The sequence below is a fragment of the Grus americana genome, chromosome 4, assembly GCF_028858705.1.
Source record: "Grus americana isolate bGruAme1 chromosome 4, bGruAme1.mat, whole genome shotgun sequence".
NCBI classification, from domain to species: Eukaryota; Metazoa; Chordata; class Aves; order Gruiformes; family Gruidae; genus Grus; species Grus americana.
This window is the reverse complement of record NC_072855.1, coordinates 14,487,810-14,512,580: the sequence shown is the minus strand read 5'-3', so window position 1 is coordinate 14,512,580 and position 24,771 is coordinate 14,487,810. Positions and strand designations below refer to the sequence as shown.

Below are 24,771 nucleotides of genomic sequence, written 5' to 3'. Positions count from 1 at the left end.
TACTAGCTGTAACCCTGTCCTTTGGTCAGGACAGATGGGTTTCATAAACTTGTGGCAGTATCCCTATCGCAGCTGTAATGAGTGGTCTTCTAACCTATAACTCTAATTTGTACTCTCTGCAAAAGCAGCTTCTGAATGATGAAAGATTTGAAAATGTCCGATTTTAGAGACATCTGATGAAGAGGCTTTCTGCAGCTTGGTCAATATGACATGTTGATAGTTACAGATGCAATGTAAGATAGCTCATACTGTTAAATATATTAGGACAGACCTCTCCCCCCACCCCTTTGCACAGCCCATATAGATGGGGCTTTTTATTACTAGCCTGTGGCATAAGCAAGTTCTCAGCATGTGTAAAGCCAGAAAATCCATTCCTACACCAATCTCTGCACAGGCCCAGACAGAAAGGGACCATTAAGATCATCTGGTATGGGATAATGCATACCATCGTTCAGCGAGCCCTGCCTAGAGAGTTACTTGAGCACATTAATGCACATAGATTAACATGGAAAACAAGGATGGAGTAACAGCTTCATGATGGCCCCTTGATGAAGTAAAAAAACCTCCACTCTTCTATTTCAGATTACAATAATAAGTTCTAGCTGATCTACTGCTGAACAGAGTATAAAGTTCTTGCCTTTATATGTCTAGGTTCTTGTACCCTGCCCAGCTTTGTGGTATTTGCAGAGTTCTATGCTTTCCATGCACTTTTTAACATATAGGGTTAAATAAAGACTACAAAATGCAAACCAGAAATTTCTTTTAAATCAAAGAATCATGGAGTGGCCCACGTAGGAAGGGACCTTAAAGGTCATCTAGTTCCAATCCCCTGCTGTGGGCGGTGACACCTTCCACTAGATCAGGTTGCTCAAAGCCCCATCCAACCTGGCCTTGAACACTTCCAAGGCAGAGGACATCCACAACTTCTCTGTTCCACCCTCACAGTAAAGAATTCTTCCCAATATCTAATCTAAATCTAACCTCCTTCAGCTTAAAGCCATTACCCCTTGTCCTACCGCTACATGCCCTTGTAAACAGTCCCTCTCCAGCTTTCCTGTAGGCCACTCCAGGTACTGGAAGGCTGCTATAAGGTCTCCCTGGAGCCTTCTGTTCTCCAGGCTGAACAACCCCAACTCTCTCAGCCTGTCTTCACAGGAGAGGTGCTCCAGCCCTCTGATCAGCTTTGTGGCCCTCCTCTGGAGTCACTCCAACAGCTTCATGTCCTTCTTGTACTGGGGACCCCAAAGCTGGATGCAGTGCTCCAGGTGGGGTCTCATGAGAGCAGAGGATGACAATCACCTCCCTTGACCTGCTGGTCATGCTTCTTTTGATGCGGCCCAGGATACAGTTGGCCTTCTGGGTTGCAAGCGCACACTGCCGGCTCACATTGAGCTTCTCGTCCACCAACACCCCCAAGTCCTTCTCCTCCAGGCTGTTCTCAATCCATTCTCCACCCAGCCTGACTTAGAAATATATACGAAAAAACTGCCTCCAGCATGCTTTATTTTTTACTGACAGTGTAACTAGTAGTGATATAGTGATACACTGAGAATAACTGTAACAGCTGTAACACTGGGAAACAAGTTGTTCAGTTACTTTTCATAGTTGCTAATACAAAAATACGGTAGATCAAATTCTTAAATAGGAATTTCACAGCTTCAAAGGTAGCAAAATACAGCTTAATCCAGTAAAAAAGAAATAGAATACTTTTCCTTTTATAACTGCTTACTGCTTACAGCTTACATAGTGTCTGGTACCGGCACTTTTGAACAAGAGCTGGTCAAGCCACTTGGAGGCAAGGATACCTGAAACACAACCTCCTTGGGAAGGCAAGAACGGAGTCGTAGAATCACATCCCATTATGCCAAAACACATATGGTATCCACTAGTACTAACAGGATACTGAAGTCCCCACTGCAGTCCCCAGTAAATCTGCACATGGAAAACATACTGAAAATCCATCTCATCACCATATCCTAGCCTGACCGTAAAAAGAACCATTCATTTAAAAAAAAAAACAGGCCAAGGAAAAACAAAAACACAAAACCCCCCAAATCCAACCAAACAAAAAAATCCAGCTGTGTCCTATATGTCAGAGATACAAATACTTGCTCAGAAGTGCAGTGGCAATATCACAGCAATGAGCTGACACATCATTAAATCAAGAAAGGTCAAATGAACTAGGTTTTTCAGAAGCAATCCAAGACACACACTGGCTAATACATGCAGATAAAGAAGGGAGAAAGGAGGAAAAGAAATTATTCTAGATTTTTATCCTAATCAATAGGAGAAAACTTCATGAGAAACTTGGGCTGGAAGGCAACTTGGGTTATTTCTCATTTTTGAGAGGGTGGGTGAAAAATAAGATAAAGACAATAGCCATCAAGTAGGCAGACTTCGATCACCTAGGAAAATTAGTAGGTTAAATTGCATAGAAAAGGGAAATCTAAAAAGGAACAGAAAATAATTCAGGTGAATTAGTAGTTTTCACATAGAAACAACATCATAATAATTTGCAATTCTGCCCTTGATGAAAGGGTAAGAATAGGCAATGCAGTAAGAGATCAACTTAGCTACTTCATGAGCTCTTCATTGACCTCAAAGGCAAAAAGCAGAATACAGAAAGTGCAAATTATGTCTGATTGCTACTGACAAATCTAAGGGAACACAGCATATAGGGACACAATCAGAAAAGGGTCAAGGGCAGGATGAGACACAACTGGCAAGGGATGCCAATGATAACAAGAGATTACACTGAAAATATTCCTAAGAGAAACATCTAAAATAGGAAATACATCAAATTAAAGGATGTATCCTCACTGTCAAGAACTAGGGGAGAATAAGTAAGTGCTAAGTTGATGAAAAGATGAAGTGTAGCAACTATTTTTTAAAAATAGGGTTAAGGAAAAAGTAAAGAGGAGAAGACTTATAGACCACAGCCTAGGAAAATACAAGAACAATCAAACAATTTTTAAGCACTTAGGAAAGAACAACAAAAAAAAATCAGTAGCCAAGATGTATCAAGAATAAGTCATATACAATATAATTTACTTCTGGGATGCAGTAATAGGTCTTATGGATGGATGAAAAGCGATTACTGCTATATATCTTTAGTGTGGCTTTTGTTACCATCTCACATGACATTCTCATAAGCTACCAGCGAATAAGTCAGTTAGAAGAAACAAGCACCATATGGATATGAAACTGTTTGAAAAGCTGAACTTGGGAGTAGTTATATACAAAACAGAAGGACACACTGAGTTGTGTTCCACAGGGGTTTGCCCTGAATCTGATACTATTTAATATTTTCATTAGCAACTCAGGCAGTAGAATGGAGTATACACTTATTAAATTTGCAGAGGCATAAAGCTAAGTGAATTAAAACTGTATCAAGAGAACAAGACTTCAATTCAAAACAATACTGCCAACTTGGAGAAATGACATGAAGAATTTGAATACGGAATGGTCAGAGGCTCTTTGTTGCAGCAGGAACAATTATCTGAACCCACAGAGAATGGGAACAACTGATTAGGGAACGGTTCTGCAGAAAGTCATCTGGGATCATACTGGATCATAAACCAAACATAACAACAACATGTTGTTACATAAAAAGTCAGCATTACAACAGGATGCATAAATGCCGTATAATCCATTACAAATAAAAGGTAATCTTTCTGCTATCCTTCGCTTCGGGCAAGGCCTCAGCTGGAGTTTTGTTTCATTTCAGCACCTCATTGCAACACCAAGTAGGGTAATGTCCAAAGGAGTGGAAAAAGCGTGATCAAACGTCAAAGAGAACACATACAAAAACCCAAATACACTGTAATTGTTGATTCTAGGAGAGACTGAGGTGAAACCAAAACAAGTTAGGTAAAAAAAAATTTAAAAATTCTAGTACCATAGATAAGGAAACAGGAAAAAGTAGAGGGAAAATATGAAATCTGCACCAAGACAAATATTTAAATGCAAGTAAAACACGGGTAGCATGACCCAGTCATTCTCTTTTTGAATGTGTCAGCCATGCTGCTTCCAGCCTATCATTTCTATGATCCTGTTCTGCTGGCAAAGCATGAGGAACCAGAGCTGATGGAGGCGTTACATCAGCTTTTGGAATTAGTAACTCCTTCTGCTGGTCCATAAAATATTTTCTGCTTACTGATTCAATAAAGATGCCAAATCGAGCAGAAAAACTTGATTTTCCTCCAACAATGTATTACAAAAGACAGAGAAGCAAGAAGCTGAAATAAACCAGTTCTAAAATACTGATATGTACTGCTTTAGCAGAAATATGCCAAATTTACCACCTGCAGATATTGTCTTACAAATATATACGTAAATACTCCGTCTCACACACATCAGTGTGTAGGTATATGCACATATACACATGTATGTACAATCTCAGTTGTAAATATGGCAGACATTTTAAAATTTCTTCCCTTTGGACATCTAGTATGTTCTAAATTATTTTGTTTCTTATTGAAGTACTAAATTTAAGCATTATTTATTATGTTTTGTGCATTTTAATTTACTGCTTCTTTCCACCTAAATGTTGTCCAACATAAATCCAAGGTAAAACTTGCCTACTGAAATGACAAAACACTCTACAACAACATACTTAAAACTTTTTTTTTTTTTCCAAGGCCGTGGGGAAGCTTCAGCTACTAGAACAGGCAGTACAGGCATACCTGAATTAGTATTTTCAGTTTTGTAAAATATTGCTGAGAAATTCCAGAATGCTGCTGTGAAGAATTACTATTTCTAAAATGAATATATTAACTTAGTACAATAAACAACAACAAAATTCGAAAATAATTCCCTGGAGAACAGGAAAATACAATATACTCCTCCATGAAGAAAGTCCTTACAGATCATCCACATGTTTTACTATTTTAGTATAACAAAGCTTTCCTTCTTGCAAAAACACAATTAAGTCAAGACAAGAAAGCAGTCCGGAGTCAGTAAGACACTATTTTTAGAGCCCTTTAATGGCTACTTCGTTTTGTTTATTGGTTAAGCCAAGGAAACACTGTCCACAAAACAGAGTAAGCATTCAACAATTTTCTGTTAGATGGCAAACATGTAACCAATATATTGCTGCTTTATTTTTTCAGCTTTACTAGGGAGATAGATGCTAGGGCAAGAGGTATAATTACTGGGTATCAACATTATTTTTTAAGACAGAAAGATAATCTGTTTAGATTTTTTTCAAAGTATATTATTTGCAATAAGCAACATATGAAATGTTCAAACACTTAACTGTACAGAAGGACTACAGAAGCATGTAACGAAGACATGTCAGAAGCCACTCATGAAGCCTTTCCTGTGGGAAAAAACATTTCTACTCAGAACCAACCTATGCTACACTGACGAACTACATAACTATCTCTGCAGTTGTAGAAGACAATAAATTAGATGTCTAATAATTCCAGATGGAAAACTCTTCTCCCAAAGATTTTCCTTTCAAGTATGAGGTGCTCTGTGGTCAAAATCTAGAATTCTTTCAGTTCCTTTCCAATACGCAATTAAAGCACTAGAAATAACTACTCATCTTTAAACTGTCTAAACCTCGAAAGATCCTTCAGAGAAACTGGAGGCTGTGGGGGAATCCCAAGAGGACCATTTCAAATTCCCAACTGTTAGGGCACGACAGCTCGTTCTTCAGACAATATTTAACACAAAAGTGCAAACTGCCTTGGTGGTTCAGTGATCAAAACATGAAGGGGCCGATGATGAAAAGCAAAGGCACAACTTGTTCACAGACGAAACATCAGACAGTTTACCAAAGACTGAAGATAGGATCTCATGCAGCACTGTGCAGAAAGCAATGTAGGAATGCATTATAGCAAATGGACTGAGAGGAAGAACATATAGAAAGTATAGCAGTCATACAGTAAAAATGGGAAAGTAAGTAACAATCCTCATCTGAAAGGAAGGATCCCAGTTTGCTTAAAGTGAAAAATAAAAAAGCACCCACGCCTTGTTAACATCTGCAGGAACCAAGTATCCCTGCCTTCTCCTGTCCAGGAAGAGTGATGAACTTGCTCTGCTGGAAACAGTTTATGACCAAAGGGAGACAAAAAAAAATAGCCACCTACCCTTGCAGCTAATTCTCTACAGAACTGAAAAAAGGAAAGGTACTATTGATTTTTCTGTTATGGCCACATAAATGAGAAATTATTCCGCTAAAGTCAAAGTGTCATCAGCATATCACTTAGAAGAGAAGAAAAAGAATCTGATATTCAGCCTGTATAGAGTCAGGAAGGGACATTTTTTGGTTTGGGGTTTGGGTTTTTTTGGTTGGTTGGTTTTTTTAAGGTACTGCTCATCACTAACTCACTAAAGATATGCATTAGCCAAATGCAACATTGCTGGGAAAGTCCTTAAAGATCACAATTTGGTAGGGATAATTTTCTAATATGTAAGTGTGTGGTGTTTACAATATTTACTCATCAACTGAAAATTACCTTTGTGATTATCAAGTAAACTTAAAAAAAAGCTAATCAGTTCTGTTTTAAGGAAAAGTGCTTGGGTATTTTTCTTATACATTGCCTCAAGGACTACACCTCGTGTGCTTTCTAAACCCCACTCTTAATAAGCCTACTTGAAAAAGCTGATGAGGAAGTCCTCGAGATAAACCACAAATCAGATATGAACAAATATCCAAATATTGTTTACCATTGCTAGTTTTAAGTATTGTGAGAACATTTTCCAATAGAAACTAACTAATTTTCAAATATGCTGATGTGGTGGGTTGACCCTGGCTGGGGGCCAGGTGCCCACCAGAGCCACTCTCTCATTCCCCTCATTCACTAGACAGGGGAGAAAAGGTATAACGAAAAGCTTGTGGGTCAAGATAAGGACAGGGAGAGATCACTCACTAATTATCGTCACGAGCAAAACAGACTGAACTTAGAGAGGGAATTCATCTGATTTATTACTAAGCAAAACAGAGTAGAGGAATGAGAAATAAAACCAAATCTTAAAACACCTCCCTCCACCCCTCCCATCTTCCCAGGCTCAACTTCACTCCTGGCTTCAACCTCCTCCCCCTCCAGCAGCACAGGGGGACGGGGAATGGGGGTTATGATCAGTTCATCACACGGTGTTTCTGCCGCTTCTTCATCCTCAGGGGGAGGACTCCTCTCATCGTTCCCCTGCTCCAGCATGGAGTCCCTCTCACGGGCTACAGCCCTTCACGAATTACTCCAGCGTGGTCTCTTCCACGAGGTGCAGACCTTCAGGAGCAAACTGCTCCAGCGTGGGGTCCCCCACGGGGTCACAAGTCCTGCCAGCAAACCTGCTCTGGCGTGGGCCCCTCTCTCCATGGGGCCACAGGTCCACAGGTCCTGCCAGGAGCTTGCTCCAGCATGGGCTTCCCGCAGGCCACAGCCTCCTTCAGGTGCCTCCACCTGCTCCAGTGTGGGGTCCTCCATGGGCTGCAGGTGGAATCTCTACACCCCCTCATCCTTCCTCCATGGGCTGCAGGGGGACAGCCTGCTTCACCATGGTCTTCACCAGGGGCTGCAGGGGGATCTCTGCTCCAGCGCCTGGAGCACCTCCTGCCCCTCCTTCTGCACTGACCTGGGTGTCTGCAGAGTTTCTTACATTTTCTCACTCCTCTCTCTGGCTTTAAAAGCTCTGTTTTTTTTTTTTTTTCTTCTTAAATATGTTATCACAGAGGCGCTGATTGGCTTGGCCTTGGCCAGGGGCGGATCCATCTTGGAGCCGGCTGGCATTGGCTCTATCAGACACAGGGGAAGCTTCTAGCAGCTTCTCACAGAAGCCACCCCTGTAGCCCCCCCGCTACCAAAACCTTGCCACGCAAACCCAACACAGCTGAGATGTCCTAAAGCACTTCTTGATGTGTTTCACTTCTTTCCAAAATTCTTGGAGACAGACTGTAGTTAACACCATCACAACTGACAGCTCAGAGACGGCTACTGTTAGCGGGAACAGCAATGATGTAGTGTCCCATGATTTAGCTACATGTTTCTTATAAAATACCCTGCCACTGAATGTGTTCACTGATCACTGAGTATGATAACCAAAGGGCTTCCTTAGCTTTGAAATGCGTATATGAAGCCAGCAAGAAAATAATTAAAATTATTTAACTTGTTTTTCTTTAAGACAAGGCTCTAATGTTAAATAAAAGCAATGGTACATATAAACTCATCGGTCTTTCCCTTAGTAGGCTTAACCAATAATAACACAAGTCATTCACAGTCTTTGCTACTCATTCAGTGTTTTCATTATTTATTATTTTTCCTTAAAATGTGTATTATAGAGAAAGCCCAAGTTTTCACTATTATTGCCACAGATTTTAAGACAAATACAACCCCTGATTTTTAGCCAAGTGACAAGAAATAACTGTACATTTGGAGAGAAATTCGAAGGAAGTGTGTGCGCCTCTGTAAATCAGTTTTCTAACAGGCCAGTTTCAAGTTTCTTTCCATTGTAACTCACGCTTTCAGTAGAAGATGATACCACATCTCTGGTACCGCTAAAGCTCAGAAGTTCTATCCAGAGGAGAGAATCACAGTAGACAGGATAAAACGGGGAAGACGACGAAATAGAAGAGTTCTTTATCACAGAAAGGTGAAAACCAAGGTGTAAGAGAAAGCAAATGAATCCTGATAAACAGGAGAGGATAAAGGTGCAACAGCTTGTAAGTCAGTAAGCTTAGATCACTGCATCACTAGTTTCATGTGTTTTGCCATTCGCTTATTTTATAGCTAACAGTCAAATCAAGAAGGAATAAGGCAAACAGGCAATCACTAACTCTTGAGCTTTTTGGACTCAATTTAGGTATTTCAGTTTAAATATTTAAAGTTTCATAAAACGGGCCAGGGCCTTAGTTTCAATTAACCCTTCTTCCAGCTGTCTTTCTCATTGCTAAAAATCTTCCTCTAAAAATGAATTAAAAGACATCCGCTCTGTAGCAGGATATTTTATGTATGCCAAAAATAAAAACTCCATTACTAAAGAATTTAGAGTCTGCAAAAGTAAGATCAAAGAAGCAATCAAGAACCTGGATGTAACACATTATGAAGAAGTTTTACAAGGCATGCAGTAATTCAACTTCGTAACTCAAAAGCTGAATTTCACCAACACATCGTTCTATAGTTGAAAAACAAATAGCAGGATTGACAAAATACCGAGTAGGTAAATTTCATTCATAAAATTAAGCCTCCTACATAAATTCCAGCACAGTCTTTTAGTATTATTTTAAAATTTTCCCCATAGCTTAAGTATTGAAAAGTTATTAAAACTGCTGTCTTGAATGAAGGAGGCACTTGCTAAGACTGTGAGACTGACAGTATGGATGCTATGACCCTCTTTGCATCCATAATGTGGAACAGCATAAGCAGTCTAGTATGGAATTTGACAGTACTGTCTATTTTAAGTTTGACCATTAAGGACAGGATCAACTGCAATCAGACATGATATTTGGAGGATTATTTTATGATTTAATAAAAGAAATGACACTTCTTTTTTCCTCTCCTTAGTTAATACCGGAGGGGGGGGTGTGCATGTGTATGTGTGAGAGAGAGAAAGAGAGAGAGAAATCACTGAGAATTACCATGATAACTGGTTAAAAGAGAGTTTACAAAAATAACATTAAAAACTTAGAAACCAAAATAGCTTGGACAAATTTTTACTTCTCTTTTCAATTTTATGCACACTACTGTTAATAAATACAAATAGTACCCAAAATTTACCAACTACTGACTGCTCTTACTGCCATTATTTGCAGTTTCTCAGTTTATGCATTGACATCAAGTTTTCAAACAGTAAACCCAGTTATTTCAGTATTAAATTGGTAGCTCCACCTAGTGTTGTTCATGACCTATTCCAACAGGAATTAAAAAGCAGAGAGCTAGTTGTAACATGTAGCTGTACACTACTGCTTGCTGCTTGGAAAAGCAGTTCCCCATGCACCTTGCATGCAGAACTGACACCCACATCCCCACGCTTCAGTTTCACCGGCAATGACTACAAATAGCTCTCATGGCCTTACACTTACAAAACGTGCCAAAATCTTGGGGTTTTGGGTTGCATTTTTGAAACAACAAAATACTGCTTTTAATCTCAGGGAGACAAAAAACGGTGCCAGAAATCTTCCGGCAACTTAGGGACACATTTTGATACCACTGGTTGTATAGAACCGCTATTACTGTGACAGACCCTTTCAGGCCTCGAAGTTGGTTCTCAGAAAGACTGTTCCTCCAGTATGGGCAGAGGAATAGCAGACGGCTCATCGGTTCCTATTAACTTGTCCTGGGGGATGGATATCTGTCTGGATAATGCCTCTATTTGGTACTGATGAAGCTTTTTGGAAAAAAGTATTAATTGACTTGGGACTCAGTATCTTCAACCCAAGATGACTTTTGCTCTATCTTGATTGCAGCAACAGCTTAGCTTTAGTCAGGGTCGTGGCAGACCTGGAATGCAGACAGGACTGCCTCACCCCATGCAATAAGGCAGTTATGTTGAGGGACTGGAGAAACACAGCAGAGGAAACTGTGAAGTTTCAGAAGATATTTTAAAAGAGAAAGCTTACCTACATTGTTTCATTTGGATATACCTCCCCTCAAAAAAACCCCAACCAACTGGGTTGTGTGCATCTCAGATGATTGAAAAAAAAGGAAACATTAAGTTGTTTTAAGCCCCCCAAAAGGCATTGCGACAATGATCCACTTTTGTCACCTCAAGAACAGCCCGCTGACATTTTCTTTAAAAGTGGTTGCACCCTACAATCTGGAAACTTCACTTCGCAGAAATTCATTGGCTTCTTTACGAAGGGTGCATCCCAATTCTTTAGCACATCCCAGGTGGGATGCATTAATTCTGTACTGCACACACTGTACATTCTTCCAATTTTACATCCAGTTGGAATTTTAGAAGCTTTGGTTTTGAATCATGAATCTCAAAATAAAGTGGAGTCTCAGAGCCCCGGAGAAGACCTCCCTCCCTATGCACAACCAGGGTGGCAGATCACCCCGATTTAAAAGACAGTGTGACGAAAGCATGGTAATTTTGGTGATCATTTTTCCCACAGACAATTATATTTCCCCCAAAGACAGCATTCACTGTATGTTACGTTGCACTGTTCATTTTTTTTTTTATCTTAGACACAGCTATAGACTGAAAAGGAAGGAAAAGAATGATTAGTTAGATGTTGTGGCATCTGTGCTATGAAGACATGCTGAGGATACCTACTTTTTCAAATAAATATTTACAGCAGTCTTAAGTGTGTCACAAACCCATTTCTACAATATGAAACAAACTGGTGATTAGTTCAACTGGAACTGTTAAACTTCTATTCACAACTGCAAAGTTAGGTAAGCGGAGATACTTACGAAGTATTGTCATTTCTGGAATGAAATATTGTGCAACCTATAATATGACTACTAAGTTTGCATGTAACACGAGTTTCATTAAAAAAGTAATTTTTTCCATTTCTCATATGATTATTTGTACTCAGTTCACCAAAATAGCAGTTACAGTAACATTTAAATCTTAGGATAACTTTATCTAGTAATTCATTAAGAATGTTAAATCCACAAACTACAAGATACCCTTTTTTTTTTTCTTGCTAACACCAACCTGTGAACTTGTTTAATTTTCTAAAAATCCTACTACTAAAGCTATCAGCAAGTAAGCAGATACAGCAGTTTTGAATGTTTCCTAATGGCTGAAGAGAATCAAAACTTTCTCCATACAATATCAGCTACTGGAACTGAAGCCTGAAAGTTCTTGTCACAGAAAAGCAAATCCTGTGCTGCTGTCCCTTAACACCATGTTCTCAATAGTGTCTTTTATTTGGAATTCAGATTCCGGAATCTGAAGAGTTCGCATCATTCTCCTTCAGGACCTGCTGATGCTACTGACTATATACTTAGTGATAACAGGTGGGTGTAGTGTCACAGAGTGAGAGAGCAAACCTGGATCATGGAATCCGGTCTGCCCTGTTGTCTCAGGAACATAGTCTGCAGGTCCTTCAAAGGTGTTGGACTTGGACTGACAGGTTGCTTTGTTTCAGAACTCACTCCTAAGAGCCAGAAATCTTCTTCAAATTTTGAGTCTCATTTTATTTAGGACCATTTAGTGTGACAGCACTATTCTTCATCTTAAGTAGCTTACAGTAAGCCAATTAATAAGTAATCTACATTTTGGTTTTAGTCATTATGCTTATAGATTTTTAAGCAGTTAACTTTATAAAATCTGAAAATAAATAAATAAGTAAATATTTAAACACAATGCACGCTTACCTGTAAGCATTAATGTAATCCTTTCTGTGTTGCAGAAGAAAATCTTTCAGCTTTCCAATATGAGAAATCTAGAGGAATAGAAATCATAATTAAACTTCTGTCAGATAACTGATTACTTTTATGTGTAAAGGTCAGAATTCCGCACTTCAAACATGAATTAGTAAAATTATTTATTCAGTAATTAAACAGAATCATAAAATGTACTCTTTTATAGTAGAATTTTCACACATTACACTTTGCCTTTTAAAAGTTTTTACAAAGATTCTTTGAAAACATGAAAAAACTCCTAAAGAATCAGAAAGAACTTTTGCAAACTTTAGTCCAATTTAAAAGATTTGATGTAGCATAAGATGCTTCTTATTTTAGAGAATGGAGGAACTCAGAACTCAGAACTCTAGTTTAACTGGCCACAGAAATGAGATGACTACCAATATGACTTCCTTGGCAGGTCCTGAAGGAGACATGATGGGGGGAGGGAAAGGGAAGAGAATTATATACATTAGTGGTATATATTTTCAAGGGGGAGGCAGGGGGAACCTGTCTAAAGCATATTATCAAGTATTCATTAATAATTTAGTGTAAAAAAACATGCAAGGAATTTTACAAAACAATAGTTGGTTTAGTTTACAAATACAATAAATGCAGTTTACTCGTGTATCTGGGAAAAAGCATCAGAAGCTGCTCAAGTCTTAAAATCCTATTTTCATGCAAATGTTCCTTGTAATTAAACAAACAAAACACCACAGAGAAAGAACACAGAATAGTTTGGATAAATAGAAGATTAATTCCCCCAATTATTTTTTTCACAAGATCAGCAGCTCTTTGAAAAAAAAAAAAAGAGGGAAAAACTATACTTAGACCGTAGTGATTTGTACAACTAAAAATAAGTGTTTCCTTGTGCAAACAGACAGGCATACATTGCCCTATTATTATTTGCTCTGTTTGATTTTTACTACAACTCATGGTATTGGGTAAAAATTTTCCCACTTTTCATGTTTAAAGTTTTCCATGTGAAATTTCATCCCATTCATAGCAAACTGAGTTCTGTTAGTACCTCCACTAGATCCAAAGTTTCCTTAAGTGTGTTAGCACCCTCATATGCAACAAGAAGGGAAATATTCAAATCAGTACAAGATCAATGAGGCACAAAGAATAAGCTAAACCATTCTACAGATGTTCCTTCCCATCACCACTGGAACTTATTTTTTGTATACTAATCTCTTTTTCAGCTCAGACTCAGTATGTCATGAAATTTGCTGAATAGGTAAATTAAGCTTGACTATGAAAGTAAAACATTTGAAACAGTCATACAGTGTTTCAGTAGAACAATAATACTTAATAGGCAGAAAGAAAGTACTAGAGAGGACAAAGTACAAATATAACATAAGAAACACATTTCAAAACATTTACATTAATATGTGAACAAACACTAAACTAGAAAAGACATTAGCAAAATTTTGTAAGTAATAAATCTTAATATTATTGCAAAAGCTACAATTTAGGAGTGATTAACAAGCAGAAAGAATCAGAATGACAAGCAAGAACACTGTCTTACAGTAATTAATTCATCTAGTCACAAAGAGCATTCTATTTAGGCTAAAATTGTCATCATGTGTTTGAATTGCACTGACCCCACTTTGCCTCTCCTTCATTTGTAAAGCTATTTTCATGAATTTAGAATGACACCATTATGCCCATACTCGCATCAAGCTCCTGGTTCCCAAGATTTGCATCAGAAGTGAGACTTCTTGTTCTACTTTCCCTCAAAGTCTAACAGCATCTTCTGTGATCCTGCACTGCTGCTATTTCTCTTTTGCCTTTTCTTACCATGTATTACTGGCATAGTTTTGAATTCAATCTGTCATTACCATATCAACAAAATTAAACAATTTTTACAAAAGAGGCCTCACTAGCATTAAAGGGAATGTGAATTTTATAAAAAAAAAATTTTTTTTTTGGTACAATGCTTAATCTTCTGCAGACACAAAATATCCCTGACTATCCAAATACAAATCTTGAAAATATCTCCAAGGTCATTAACCTACAATTATTCTGGGGTTATCAGAGGCACACCATACACTCTTTACAAAGTTATCAAGCTCCAGCATAAAGGTAATAAGGTATCTCCCTGTTCAAACTGAAAGGCTTTATTAGAATCCTACAGCTCTTATTATGAATAAGAGCCATCAAATTTCCAGGTTTACTGATTACCAACTTCTATCCACCTGTTCTTGCCTCAAAACAGTCCTTTCCCTTAAAGGCTCTGCTTCCCTGTGTGTATGTTTGAGTTTACCGTCAATAACCCTATCTCCCTCTACCACCTGTAGCCCCAGACAAATGACCCCAAGCTTTTAGTTTCTTCTCACAAGATAGTTCTGAAGTTGCCTAACTCATAACTTTCCTTTGCATTTGCTCCAGTTTGTACCCATCCTTTTCCAATGCAGATGAGTAGAAGGACATTCACTGGTGTTAGTTACTTTGTAAGTCAGCTGGAAATATCTTTTCTACGATTGTTTTCATTGATTAGTTTCAAGCTTATTGTTTCCGTCTCTAAACGTATATTCTGTTGAATTTCTTTCTTTTCCCAACTCCAGACCCCAGAGTCATTCAGCACTTGCTGTAATGTATCATGATTTCCCTCTCCTTCCTCTCAGCATTCCCTCACCAGTAAATTTTACCGATCCATCTTACTTTTCTCATTCCCCAAAATACGAACAGTACTAAAGAAGATGAGTTTTAAAATCAATCCCAGAGTAATTCCACTATTAACCTCTCTTCAACCCAATACTTCTTTCAGCAGAGAAGCATTGCTGCTTCTTATTCATCTTAGTTAATATTTTCTCTGCTAATCTCCTCTAGACATCCTATTAGTGCTTTATCAGACTCTTTACCATCAGACACCAGGTCGTCTTAACGAAGGAAAAGCAGATTTTCTTAAAGCAACAAACTGGTTGGGCACATCCTATTTTTAGTAAGACAGCAAATTATACTGCATTGTATCTTGCTTTCTATTTATCTTTTTCCCCTTAAAATGTTTTCTGAATCCTAGACCACTTCTGGGTCAGGCCCTGCTGATGCTATTATCAGTTTCCCTCTGCTGACTTAATTATAGGCATTAAATTTGCTGCCCTCTGCTCAAATGGTACCATCTTCAGTTCAATGTATTTTCATTAAAAATAGCTGCCTTCAGAACCTGGGATTTCTCAAATCCACTGTGTCTGAACTCAATCCAGACATTATCTGATAACGTGATTTGACTGCATTAAAGTTCTGAGATTTTGTACAAATTTCCAATTCCATGGTCTGGTTCCCAGTACATATCTTGCTTTCACCCTGCTGGTCCATGGCTTTTTCCTTATTAATTTAGTCTGGAGATCATGCCTAAACTATTCTTAATCTATAATCCAGCTGCATGACAAATCCACTTTTTTGCTAATTCTTTTTATTTACATCGACAAAGAATATTTTACCTTTGAGGGGTTTTAATGCCATTAGTTAACTCATTGTGAATTTTGCCAAACTTGACTTTATCTCTACAAAGCCTTCCCTTCTGCAACAGTTTTCTTGGCCAGTCTCCCTCTCCCTCCCTTTTTACTGCCTCTGGGCTAATTTCTTGTATCTTCTCTAATGAATCTTGCAAGTAGAACTAGAACAATTTTAAATTCCATTTGCATTTCAGCATATCCATTTTTTGCGCTCCATTTACCCATCCATCATACCTACAACTTCCTATTTGCTGTATATGCCTGTTTTCAAAACAATTATACCATCAGTCAATGTAGCCTTCAAAAGGATAGATGAAAGCAATTTGAAGACGAAGCACAAACACATCTGAGTATTGGCCTCCTGTCATAGATCCCATTCTCTGCCTCTGGAAATTAGCCACCTTCTCTGAAAGTCTGGAGCAGAGAAGTAAGCCTCTCCTTCAAGCTTGAAATAATGAAATTATTTCCTTTTTTTCCCTGAAGGGACAGAAGGGCTTAGAGAAATGCCCTTCATAGTTGCAATACTCTTGCACTGCATTAAGACTGAACTTATCTTACAGGGAAGAACACTACTCAATTTCCAGATATAACTGACATTTTTATGAGAATCAGGGGAAAAAAAAATACATTTCCAATATTGCCAACATCAGTTATATCACTATACTAACAGCATGTTCTCAAGCTTCTGTTCACTACCAGAATACGGAGGGTTACGTTCTTTCTGACAACAAAGACTGCTTATGAAACTCCAAGTTCTCCCTCTTCTCTTTCTATTCCCACTGGCACTCCCTTGAGGGTCTCTTGGGGGGTTAATAAAGCTTAAGACCAAATATAAAAAATTGGTTTCTTTCATTTCAGCTCCACCAATACCTGTATCAGCACAAGGGAGAGCAGAAGCTGGATAGCATCAGTAGGGCATGTCCTACAAGACATGCCATCAAAGGAGGTCTGTTTAGTTACAACTTAAGAAACTTCACATGATAACCTCCTAAGCTCAGGTACCAAAGCTGGAGACTCCAAGTGTTATTTAAAAACTCCCAAGTGTAGATCTGATCATGAAAAATCAATTTATTCTGTACAGTGAAGCAGCAGCAGTTATCCACTGGGTGGCAACAAAAGCATCAGCGTCACACATGTAAAAAAACACACTATAAATTCACATTAAAGCCTGTAATGTAACTTTTTAAAAAGCTACTTCAGGTTCCAGTTTGCACTTTAAAAAGTTTATCTTCATTGTAAACTACCTCTTTAACACACATATCTGTGTTTTGTTGCCACCGTAGATTTTTTAAACAGCTCTTATTAAAACATAAAAGCAAATATTGCATATAATGCAGGTCCAACACAAAAGGAAGCTGTGAATGGCTGCCATCTGCTACCACAGGTGGCATGCACAGCTCTATTTATACTTGGGGCCTTCACTAGAAATGGTAAATGTTCTTCTATTTAGAGATTTTGCTTAAGATTTCAGAGCAGGCTATATTTTTAGATAAGAAGAGAAACAGGAAAGCATTCCCTCCAAAGCAGCATCTTCAAAAGATGCATATACTTTAGAACAAAGACGCTGACTCTGCTTCCTTCAGTATCTTAGCAATACATACAACATTTCTTTCCACTCCCAACAAAGAATTGATCACTCATGAAACAGTAGGTTCCAATTTGCATACGTTTAACCCACTGCAAGAAGCAGCAGCATTGTTTACGATTAAAATGATTGGAGTAGGTTCCCGTGACATATTGTAGGGAGAATTCGACAGCGCTGAATAGTCATTTTCATTGAACAAACATAGCATTTTATCAAGTTTACTCTTCCATCAGAATAATAAGCAACTATTTACTACCATATAGAATTGACTGTTATACTTTGCATTGTACTGCCACTCTGAATTTTTAAAAGACGTACTTTGTTAAAGGAAACTTTAAAAAACACTTAAACCCAAAACATAATGGAAAAGGCTCTTACAAAAGTCATGAGACACGGCATTTACTGTTGATTCAGCAGCACTGACAAGCACTGCTGATGGAAGTGTCTTGTTAACCATAAATAATAAAGTTTTACATTTCATTTTTCAATATATCCAAAAAGCCTGATCATCAGATGTCTTACCTAAATAGATCCCATCTACAGATTCATGAAAAGGTGATTACATTCTACAAACCCCTCTGCAAAGAGCAGAAAATGTAAGGCTGTTATAATATTAATATCTAGACACTTATCATGTTTTCGATTCTAAACATGCAATCAACCCAAACATACTCACTGCCTATTTCAGAAGAAATTAAGAATTTCAGTAAGACATTAGGTGAGGTACAGGGACTGCATGTTTCCGACCAAAAAAATTACAGTCTCGGTACTAGGAGGAGATACAATAATTGGTGTAAAACATAAAAGTTGTTTTTATTATGAAAAAAAAATGTTTTCAATGTTGAAACCATATAAAAAAAAAAAAAGAGGAATTTTTTTACAGTTAGTGCATGAAACAAAGGCAAGCATTTTCAGAAATCTGGAATAAACCCCAAACAGAATAGATACTATAAACAGAAACAAAATTTATATTAAATAAATTTTAAAATTAAGAGCTTGGGCTCTTAATCTAAACTATTACAGTTGGGAAAGATTAGTTAGAAAAGTTTTGATGCAGAAATAACTCCTATGGAGAAGTTTTTCACTAGAAACTACCTTTGATCAGATAAGAGTTGTGAACTTTTTAAAAATACAACACATGAAAGGCCAGGTCCCACACAGTTTCCTTCTAGCTCATGTTTTAAGCACTGTCAGCCCACTGAATTCACACAGGCGCCTGCAGGATGTTGCCTAAGAACAGACAAGATTTTGGTTTTAAAATACTACTACTCGGATTTTACATTTCGGAAACTGCAACCTTCAAAAGACAAAATGATGTAATTCCCCGATACAAAGATTAAACCCATTAAATTAAACCAAAGATTAAATTCAAGCTTCAGCTCTGAATTCAACAGTGTGAAAACCGTTATTTAAAGGGGTTTGGATGGTGACATATCAGTAGGCCATGAGATGGTGCTGTCCTACCAGAATTCACTGCAGAGGCGCACTGGCTGCCTCCAAACGCCAACCGCCCAGTTTTCAGCTGATTTGTCTCTTGAGGGGATCCATTTGGTTTAGGTTACCCCAGCAAACGTGAAAGTTTCTAAAATAGGTCACGCAGATCAATTGCTCTAGTAATCTGAAACCCAAAAGAGCAAATAATATCTAAACTGTGGTGTGGGGGTGGCCCAAGGCCTGAAGCGGGTAGCAGGAGGCGAGGAGACAGCCAGCCTGGCTACCTCTAATCTCGGGAAAATTGTGACTTTGTTCAGTTTCTGCTTTACATCAGTACATATGGTACAGCAGCAGCAATGGGCAGGGCAACATTTTAATTGCATTTTATTAGCAGTCTTGTATTCAGAGCAAAGGAATTAACCAAGAATGGGAATGTGTTGTATTAATAATAGTGTATGGTACAGGGCATAAGAACATTCAAAACTGCATTAATTGAATTAAAAGCCATGAAAATGAAGACTGAGGCGTTTTGACTCTTTAAGGTAAAGATAGTACAAAACTCTAAAAAGATTTTTAAAATAAAACATGTAATATTATCGGTATTTTTCTAATTTAAAATAACACAGTAGTAAAATTTTAAGGAATGATTGCAAAAGTTTGCATTAGCCATTGTGGGATATTGGAAGATCAAACCTGTTTGCAGAATACCACAGGCAGTATTCAGTAATCATTAACAAACTGATTAAGAAACCTCTAAACTGCAGTAAGAGGCAAAGCCAATTACCTAACACCTGGTCTGGAGCAGAAAATGCTACCTTTTGCCTAATATCAAACTGGCAAAAAAAAAAGTAAAAAAAAAAAGAGCACTGTCTTTCACAGTAAAAAAACCCCAAACAAAAAAAAGTTTGCTTTTAAATGAAACATTTTTTTAATTCCTGCTTTACTTAGCATATATTTATAAATACTGCCTATGGTTCTAAAATTGTGTCTCATTGATTTTTGCTACTGTCAGTTCATGTTTGAAATAGCCTCCAAAATGCACTTTAGATCTGCACTTGGTTATTTTGATATTTTATTCACCGTTTACTATATAAAGTGGAAAATTTGGTAGTAAATAACTCTTTATCAGCCTAAAAGCCTCATATTTCATCTTACCATGCTTTCCTTAAAAATAATCCAGCATTGGTATAAGATTTGGTCAAGTATATGATGAAAAGATTATTTTTTTAATTCTGTGACACAACTGCAAACCATTTTTCATTCAAGACACTTCTAGTAAAAGTAAAGCAAAATTAAGACCTAAGAGCTCGAAAAGGTCCAGTTCCCCCCTGACCACAGTAAAGACTGAATATACCCAGTATTATCACTGGATGAAGATTTTACTGAAGTGTTATTTGGGGATGAGGTTGCTGTATGTTTTTAAAATAGGTATGGTACCTACAGCAAACTCCAACAGTATAGAAAAAATATTTTGAAGCCATTACTTTTTTTTTTTTTTAAGATTGAAATTATCCTAAAGTATATTGTATATTCTTAAAACCGTTTTAATACTCTGTGTTTCAGGCATTTATAAATACAGAAAAAAATATCTTAATTTATAGGATAATTACTTATAAACACTGAATTTCAATTCTGAACCAGAAAACTTCAATACATATAGAATTTAACATAGAGGTCTGTGTTAATTTTGTCACTACTTTCTTAGGTCTTGTGGGAACACACTTGTTTGATACCCACATGTACAGAAGCGCATCTAAATACTCTGAAAATGGTCTGTAGACAGTCCACAGGAACATGAGGTGACCTCCAAAAAAATTAATAGTAGGTACAATGTAACGTCATGCTAGATGTTTTTAGTAACCAGTCTTCATTTATTCTCTGTGGCAACAAATACTTTCAATTTAAAAAAAAAAAGCAGCAACATCTGATTTTAATAGAACTTACTATTTCCCTTTTTTCTTGTTTATTGTCCAACTCTAATCATAACTTTCTTTAACGTTTATATTTTTACACAATCATCCAAAACCTCATTGACTAAAATATAAACCCCACAACAATTGTGGGGAATGTTTTGGTTGAGAGATAAAAGTAAATTGGTCAAAATACATATTTGCAATAATTGGCCTTTACCATTGCTGTTCAGAATGCTCCATTTACAATCTTTCAGTAACTGCATTCAATTTTGCTTGTGTCTTTCTGTAAGAGATATTTTTCTTGTCCCTTGTTCTCACAGTCTGAACTCATTTAGTACTATGTTTTCTTGACTCAGAGATGTTTTACGATATAAAGAGATTTCCAGTCTCATTTAACAGATACACAGTAATAAAAGGTTACTGTCTGACCATCATTATGAAATTCAGAATCCAAGTTTTTGCAGCGCAATTCAGATAGAATTACATGTGTATGTGCTTCACGTTGGGACTAAATTGAATCTGCTGCAGCAGAAGCCGTGACAGGGCACCAGAGCAGTTAAGCCTGTGGCATCCGCGGTGCCGACGTGCTCTCTGCCGAAGCCGCGGCCGGACCGGACCGGAGCCTCCCTCGCACACGCCACAGTCCCATGCTCCTCTGCCAGGCCCTTTTCATTCAGAGCTCTACATTTTCAGTGTATTTACATTAATACATCTATACACTGATGCAGCACAAACTGACACAGCACTTACTCTGTCCCAAAATCCCACCACTCTGAAAAATATGATTCAGGGGCACAAGCACCATTCTGTTTCAGCATTCAAGTATTTTTCTGGATTTTCATCAGCAGTACAACAGTATTCTTAGGGCAAAAACCCTTTCAGTATGTTTCAACACCTTCATTTGTATTACACAGATGAAACTTTACTGTAGTGGTTGCTCTAGTATTTATGCCAAGTAAGTTTCTCCCCATTAAAACACTGGACTGGGCTGAGAAAACACCCAGTCAGAAATAAAAAGTCTATGATTCCTCATCTAAAGAGCACGTATAGATCAGGCATAAAAGCAAATAAATAAATATACTGGAAAGAAACTAATTCTGTACATATTAAGATTTCCATTCAAGTGCTTTATGGTATTGACAGAAAATGTAAGACAAAGGGCCCCTTCCCGCCGCCGCCCCCCCCCCCCCGCCCCAATGTAACAGGAAACCCCAAGACCTGGCCCTAAATCTTAGGAACTCACAGGGCCCTGGTCACTGTAAGTCCTTACGTGGCTGATGCGGAGTGACGCACTGATAGAGCCTATTCACATCTTTGGTAAGTCTAGACAAAGTTTCTCAGTCCCTGCAGCCCCACTTCAAATGGACTGCTTTGCTGCATTTTCTGAGCAAGACACTATTCTTCTGTTATAGTACCTAGGAAGTAAAATCAAACAAGAAAATCCCTCCTCCATCCCTGGGGAAAATAACTCTTCTCCATTTGTCCTTATAACAACAAAAATTTCAGTTAAACTGAGGTGAGGAAAACAACAGTAGCAAAAAAAAAGAAAAAAAAAAGAAAAAAAGGATAATCCTTTTAATAACTCTTGGACTGGAAAGGGATACTAGCAGAGTCGGTCAGAAATTCCATCTGCTAATATCATCCTGTTCCCTCCACCCTGCCCCTTTCTTAGAAACAGAGGTCTCTTACAAAATGGTAATTAAGGCAAACCATGACATGTTCTCAACTCTACAGCAAGGAAGTTTCAGAGGACAAGCTAGCCTAAAAGCATCATTGAGAATGAAGGCACCTTACTGTGTCCCCACTCAAGAATCTTCTGACATGACTGAAGTCCAGCCATAACGTCTGAGAAGAATCCCTTCCTTTAGAGTACATCGCTCTGTCATATTTCTACTAAGTTTACTATCAAATGACCATTAGCTTCAAGGTAACATATGATGCGGCATGAAAAAGTGTCTCTGGATCCCTGCATTTGTTCATCACAAAATGCTATTCACATTGGTTTTGATCTACCTAAGGGTATTTGCCAACTGGTTTGGCCTATGAAAAAAAAAATTGTTGCCCCAACCATGGGGGAGAATAATTTCTACTTGAAAAAAATTCCAGTAGATAGTCACGTAGAAATTCCTCCTGCAAACTGCTTGCAGAATTTGAGAGCAGTAAGCTTTAGCTATAATTAAAAGGGAAATCAATGCTATTCTTTCACATTGGAGTAATGCTGACAATTCAAAAGCATATTTTTAATCACTGAAAGCAGAAACTTCTGACAAAAATTTAAGTTGTGAAGTAAGGCGCTTTTCCTTTCTTTTTCTCACCCATGAATCTCAGTAAGATTTTTTTAAATGTCCATTTCCTGTAATTTTGGTAATTTTAGAGTATAATTATTTTTACATTTTTATGATGCCTTTGGGGTATCATTACAAATATTTTTTAAGCATTTAAACTTAGAAAAATAAAATTAAGTAATAGCTTCTCTTAAGGAGAGACTGTCAGCCCTGTCCTGAATAAACAATCCCTTTTAAAAGCAATCTAGAGATTTATATCCGTTGTAACCAGAGAAATTAATCTTGAGTTTAAACAAAATAGAGTAAAACAATTTATTTAATGAAAATCAGAACACTGCTATGGCAAATGAAAATTGGGTTTCTGGTTTTTTTTAATTCAACCGACAGCTTTGTATGCAGTCATAAGATTTTACTTGATGGGCTACTTCTTACAACTTAATCATACTCAACCAATTTGAACAAAGAATTCAGATTTATGAGTATTTTAATTTTACTCGAGGCAGATGTAAATCAGTTAAGAAAAAAGTTAAAAACTTTTCGGATTAAATAAGCTGAATTTAAATGTAAGAAACATTTTTAATAAAAGCAATCATGAAAAACTGCTATGACATTGTGAGGCCAACAAGAAGATAGCACAAAAACTGTAATGAGTTTTTCATATTAAAAGTTTGGGAATAGCAGAAGACAAAAAAAAGCACAAACTAGGAAACATTTTTATATGTCGCATAGCTAAAAAAATGACATTGTGTTCAGAAAAAACACAACAGTGTTTCCTACAGACTAAGAGTATTTACAAGGTTGCATGAAACATTCCAGCATGCAGACCCTCAAAACCAACAATAATACATAACGAACTTCAAGGTTAAAATAATTAAATATTTATAGCTCAGTTAAGTAAAAGCTAAAAAGCATCAGCATTTGCTGTATTTTCAAAAAGCAAAGAACTTGAAGTTCACATGAGGAAACACTTTGCTTCACAATATAACATCAAAACAAGAAATCATAGCCCAAAACCTACAAAACTTTTCAGATCGCAATAGATTGAAATAGTTTCCTATGGAGACACCTGTAACAGCCACATAAATATAACAGAAGTTGTAAAAAATATACAAATATACAGTAGAAGGAATCTCTATCAAAAGAAATACAACCTAGCAGATAATTTCTCTAATTCCCATAGGTATTATGATAAACTATTATGTGGCACTTCCAGCTGTCACATTACCTGTATATAAGGCCTTCTTCTAAGCCTCTCTCAATCATATCAATAGAAAATTATCAGACTGTATCAGAAAAAATAAAAAATTCAGCCTTATTTACAACTAGAAAGCAAAACTCAGAATAATTTGGTTTAGAGAGTTCAATCTATTATACAATGACAGATACAGAACTGAAGAAGAGAAAGAAAGAAAATTAATCTTCTTAAAAGCCAGTAGTTTCTAAAAAGACAGCAACTGTTCACAAGCCAGAGTACCAACTCTGAAGTCCTCAGGAAGTCACTCTACATGGGGTGACTCACTGTTTAGCTTCGCAATTTGAAAACCAGCAAGCTGCTATGATACTTGCAGTTGAAAAACACAGTGTTTCCCATAATTTAAAACTTTATTCCAACTTTAATTGTCTTCTGACTGCCTGTGATAGAGATGAGTTTCAGTATGGCATTGCCCCTTGACTGATGGGCTTTTAAAGAAGGAAGTGAACAGCTGAATGTAAAAGGGCAACCCTTACAAAACCACTGATTTCAAAGAGTAGGTTTTTGTTGTCAATACATAACAACATTCTCTACCCCAATGTAGG

At 37.4% G+C, this 24,771-nt stretch overlaps 1 protein-coding gene across 1 annotated transcript in view; it reads right to left on the bottom strand.

The window, feature by feature from the left end:
• Window positions 1-24,771, bottom strand: part of STX18 (syntaxin 18) — a 73,150-nt gene that overhangs the window by 24,290 nt on the left and 24,089 nt on the right. Inside the window, exon 2 of the mRNA XM_054823606.1 lies at window positions 12,273-12,340. Coding sequence (XP_054679581.1) covers window positions 12,273-12,340 — 68 coding nt within the window. The remainder of the gene's footprint in view (window positions 1-12,272; window positions 12,341-24,771) is intronic.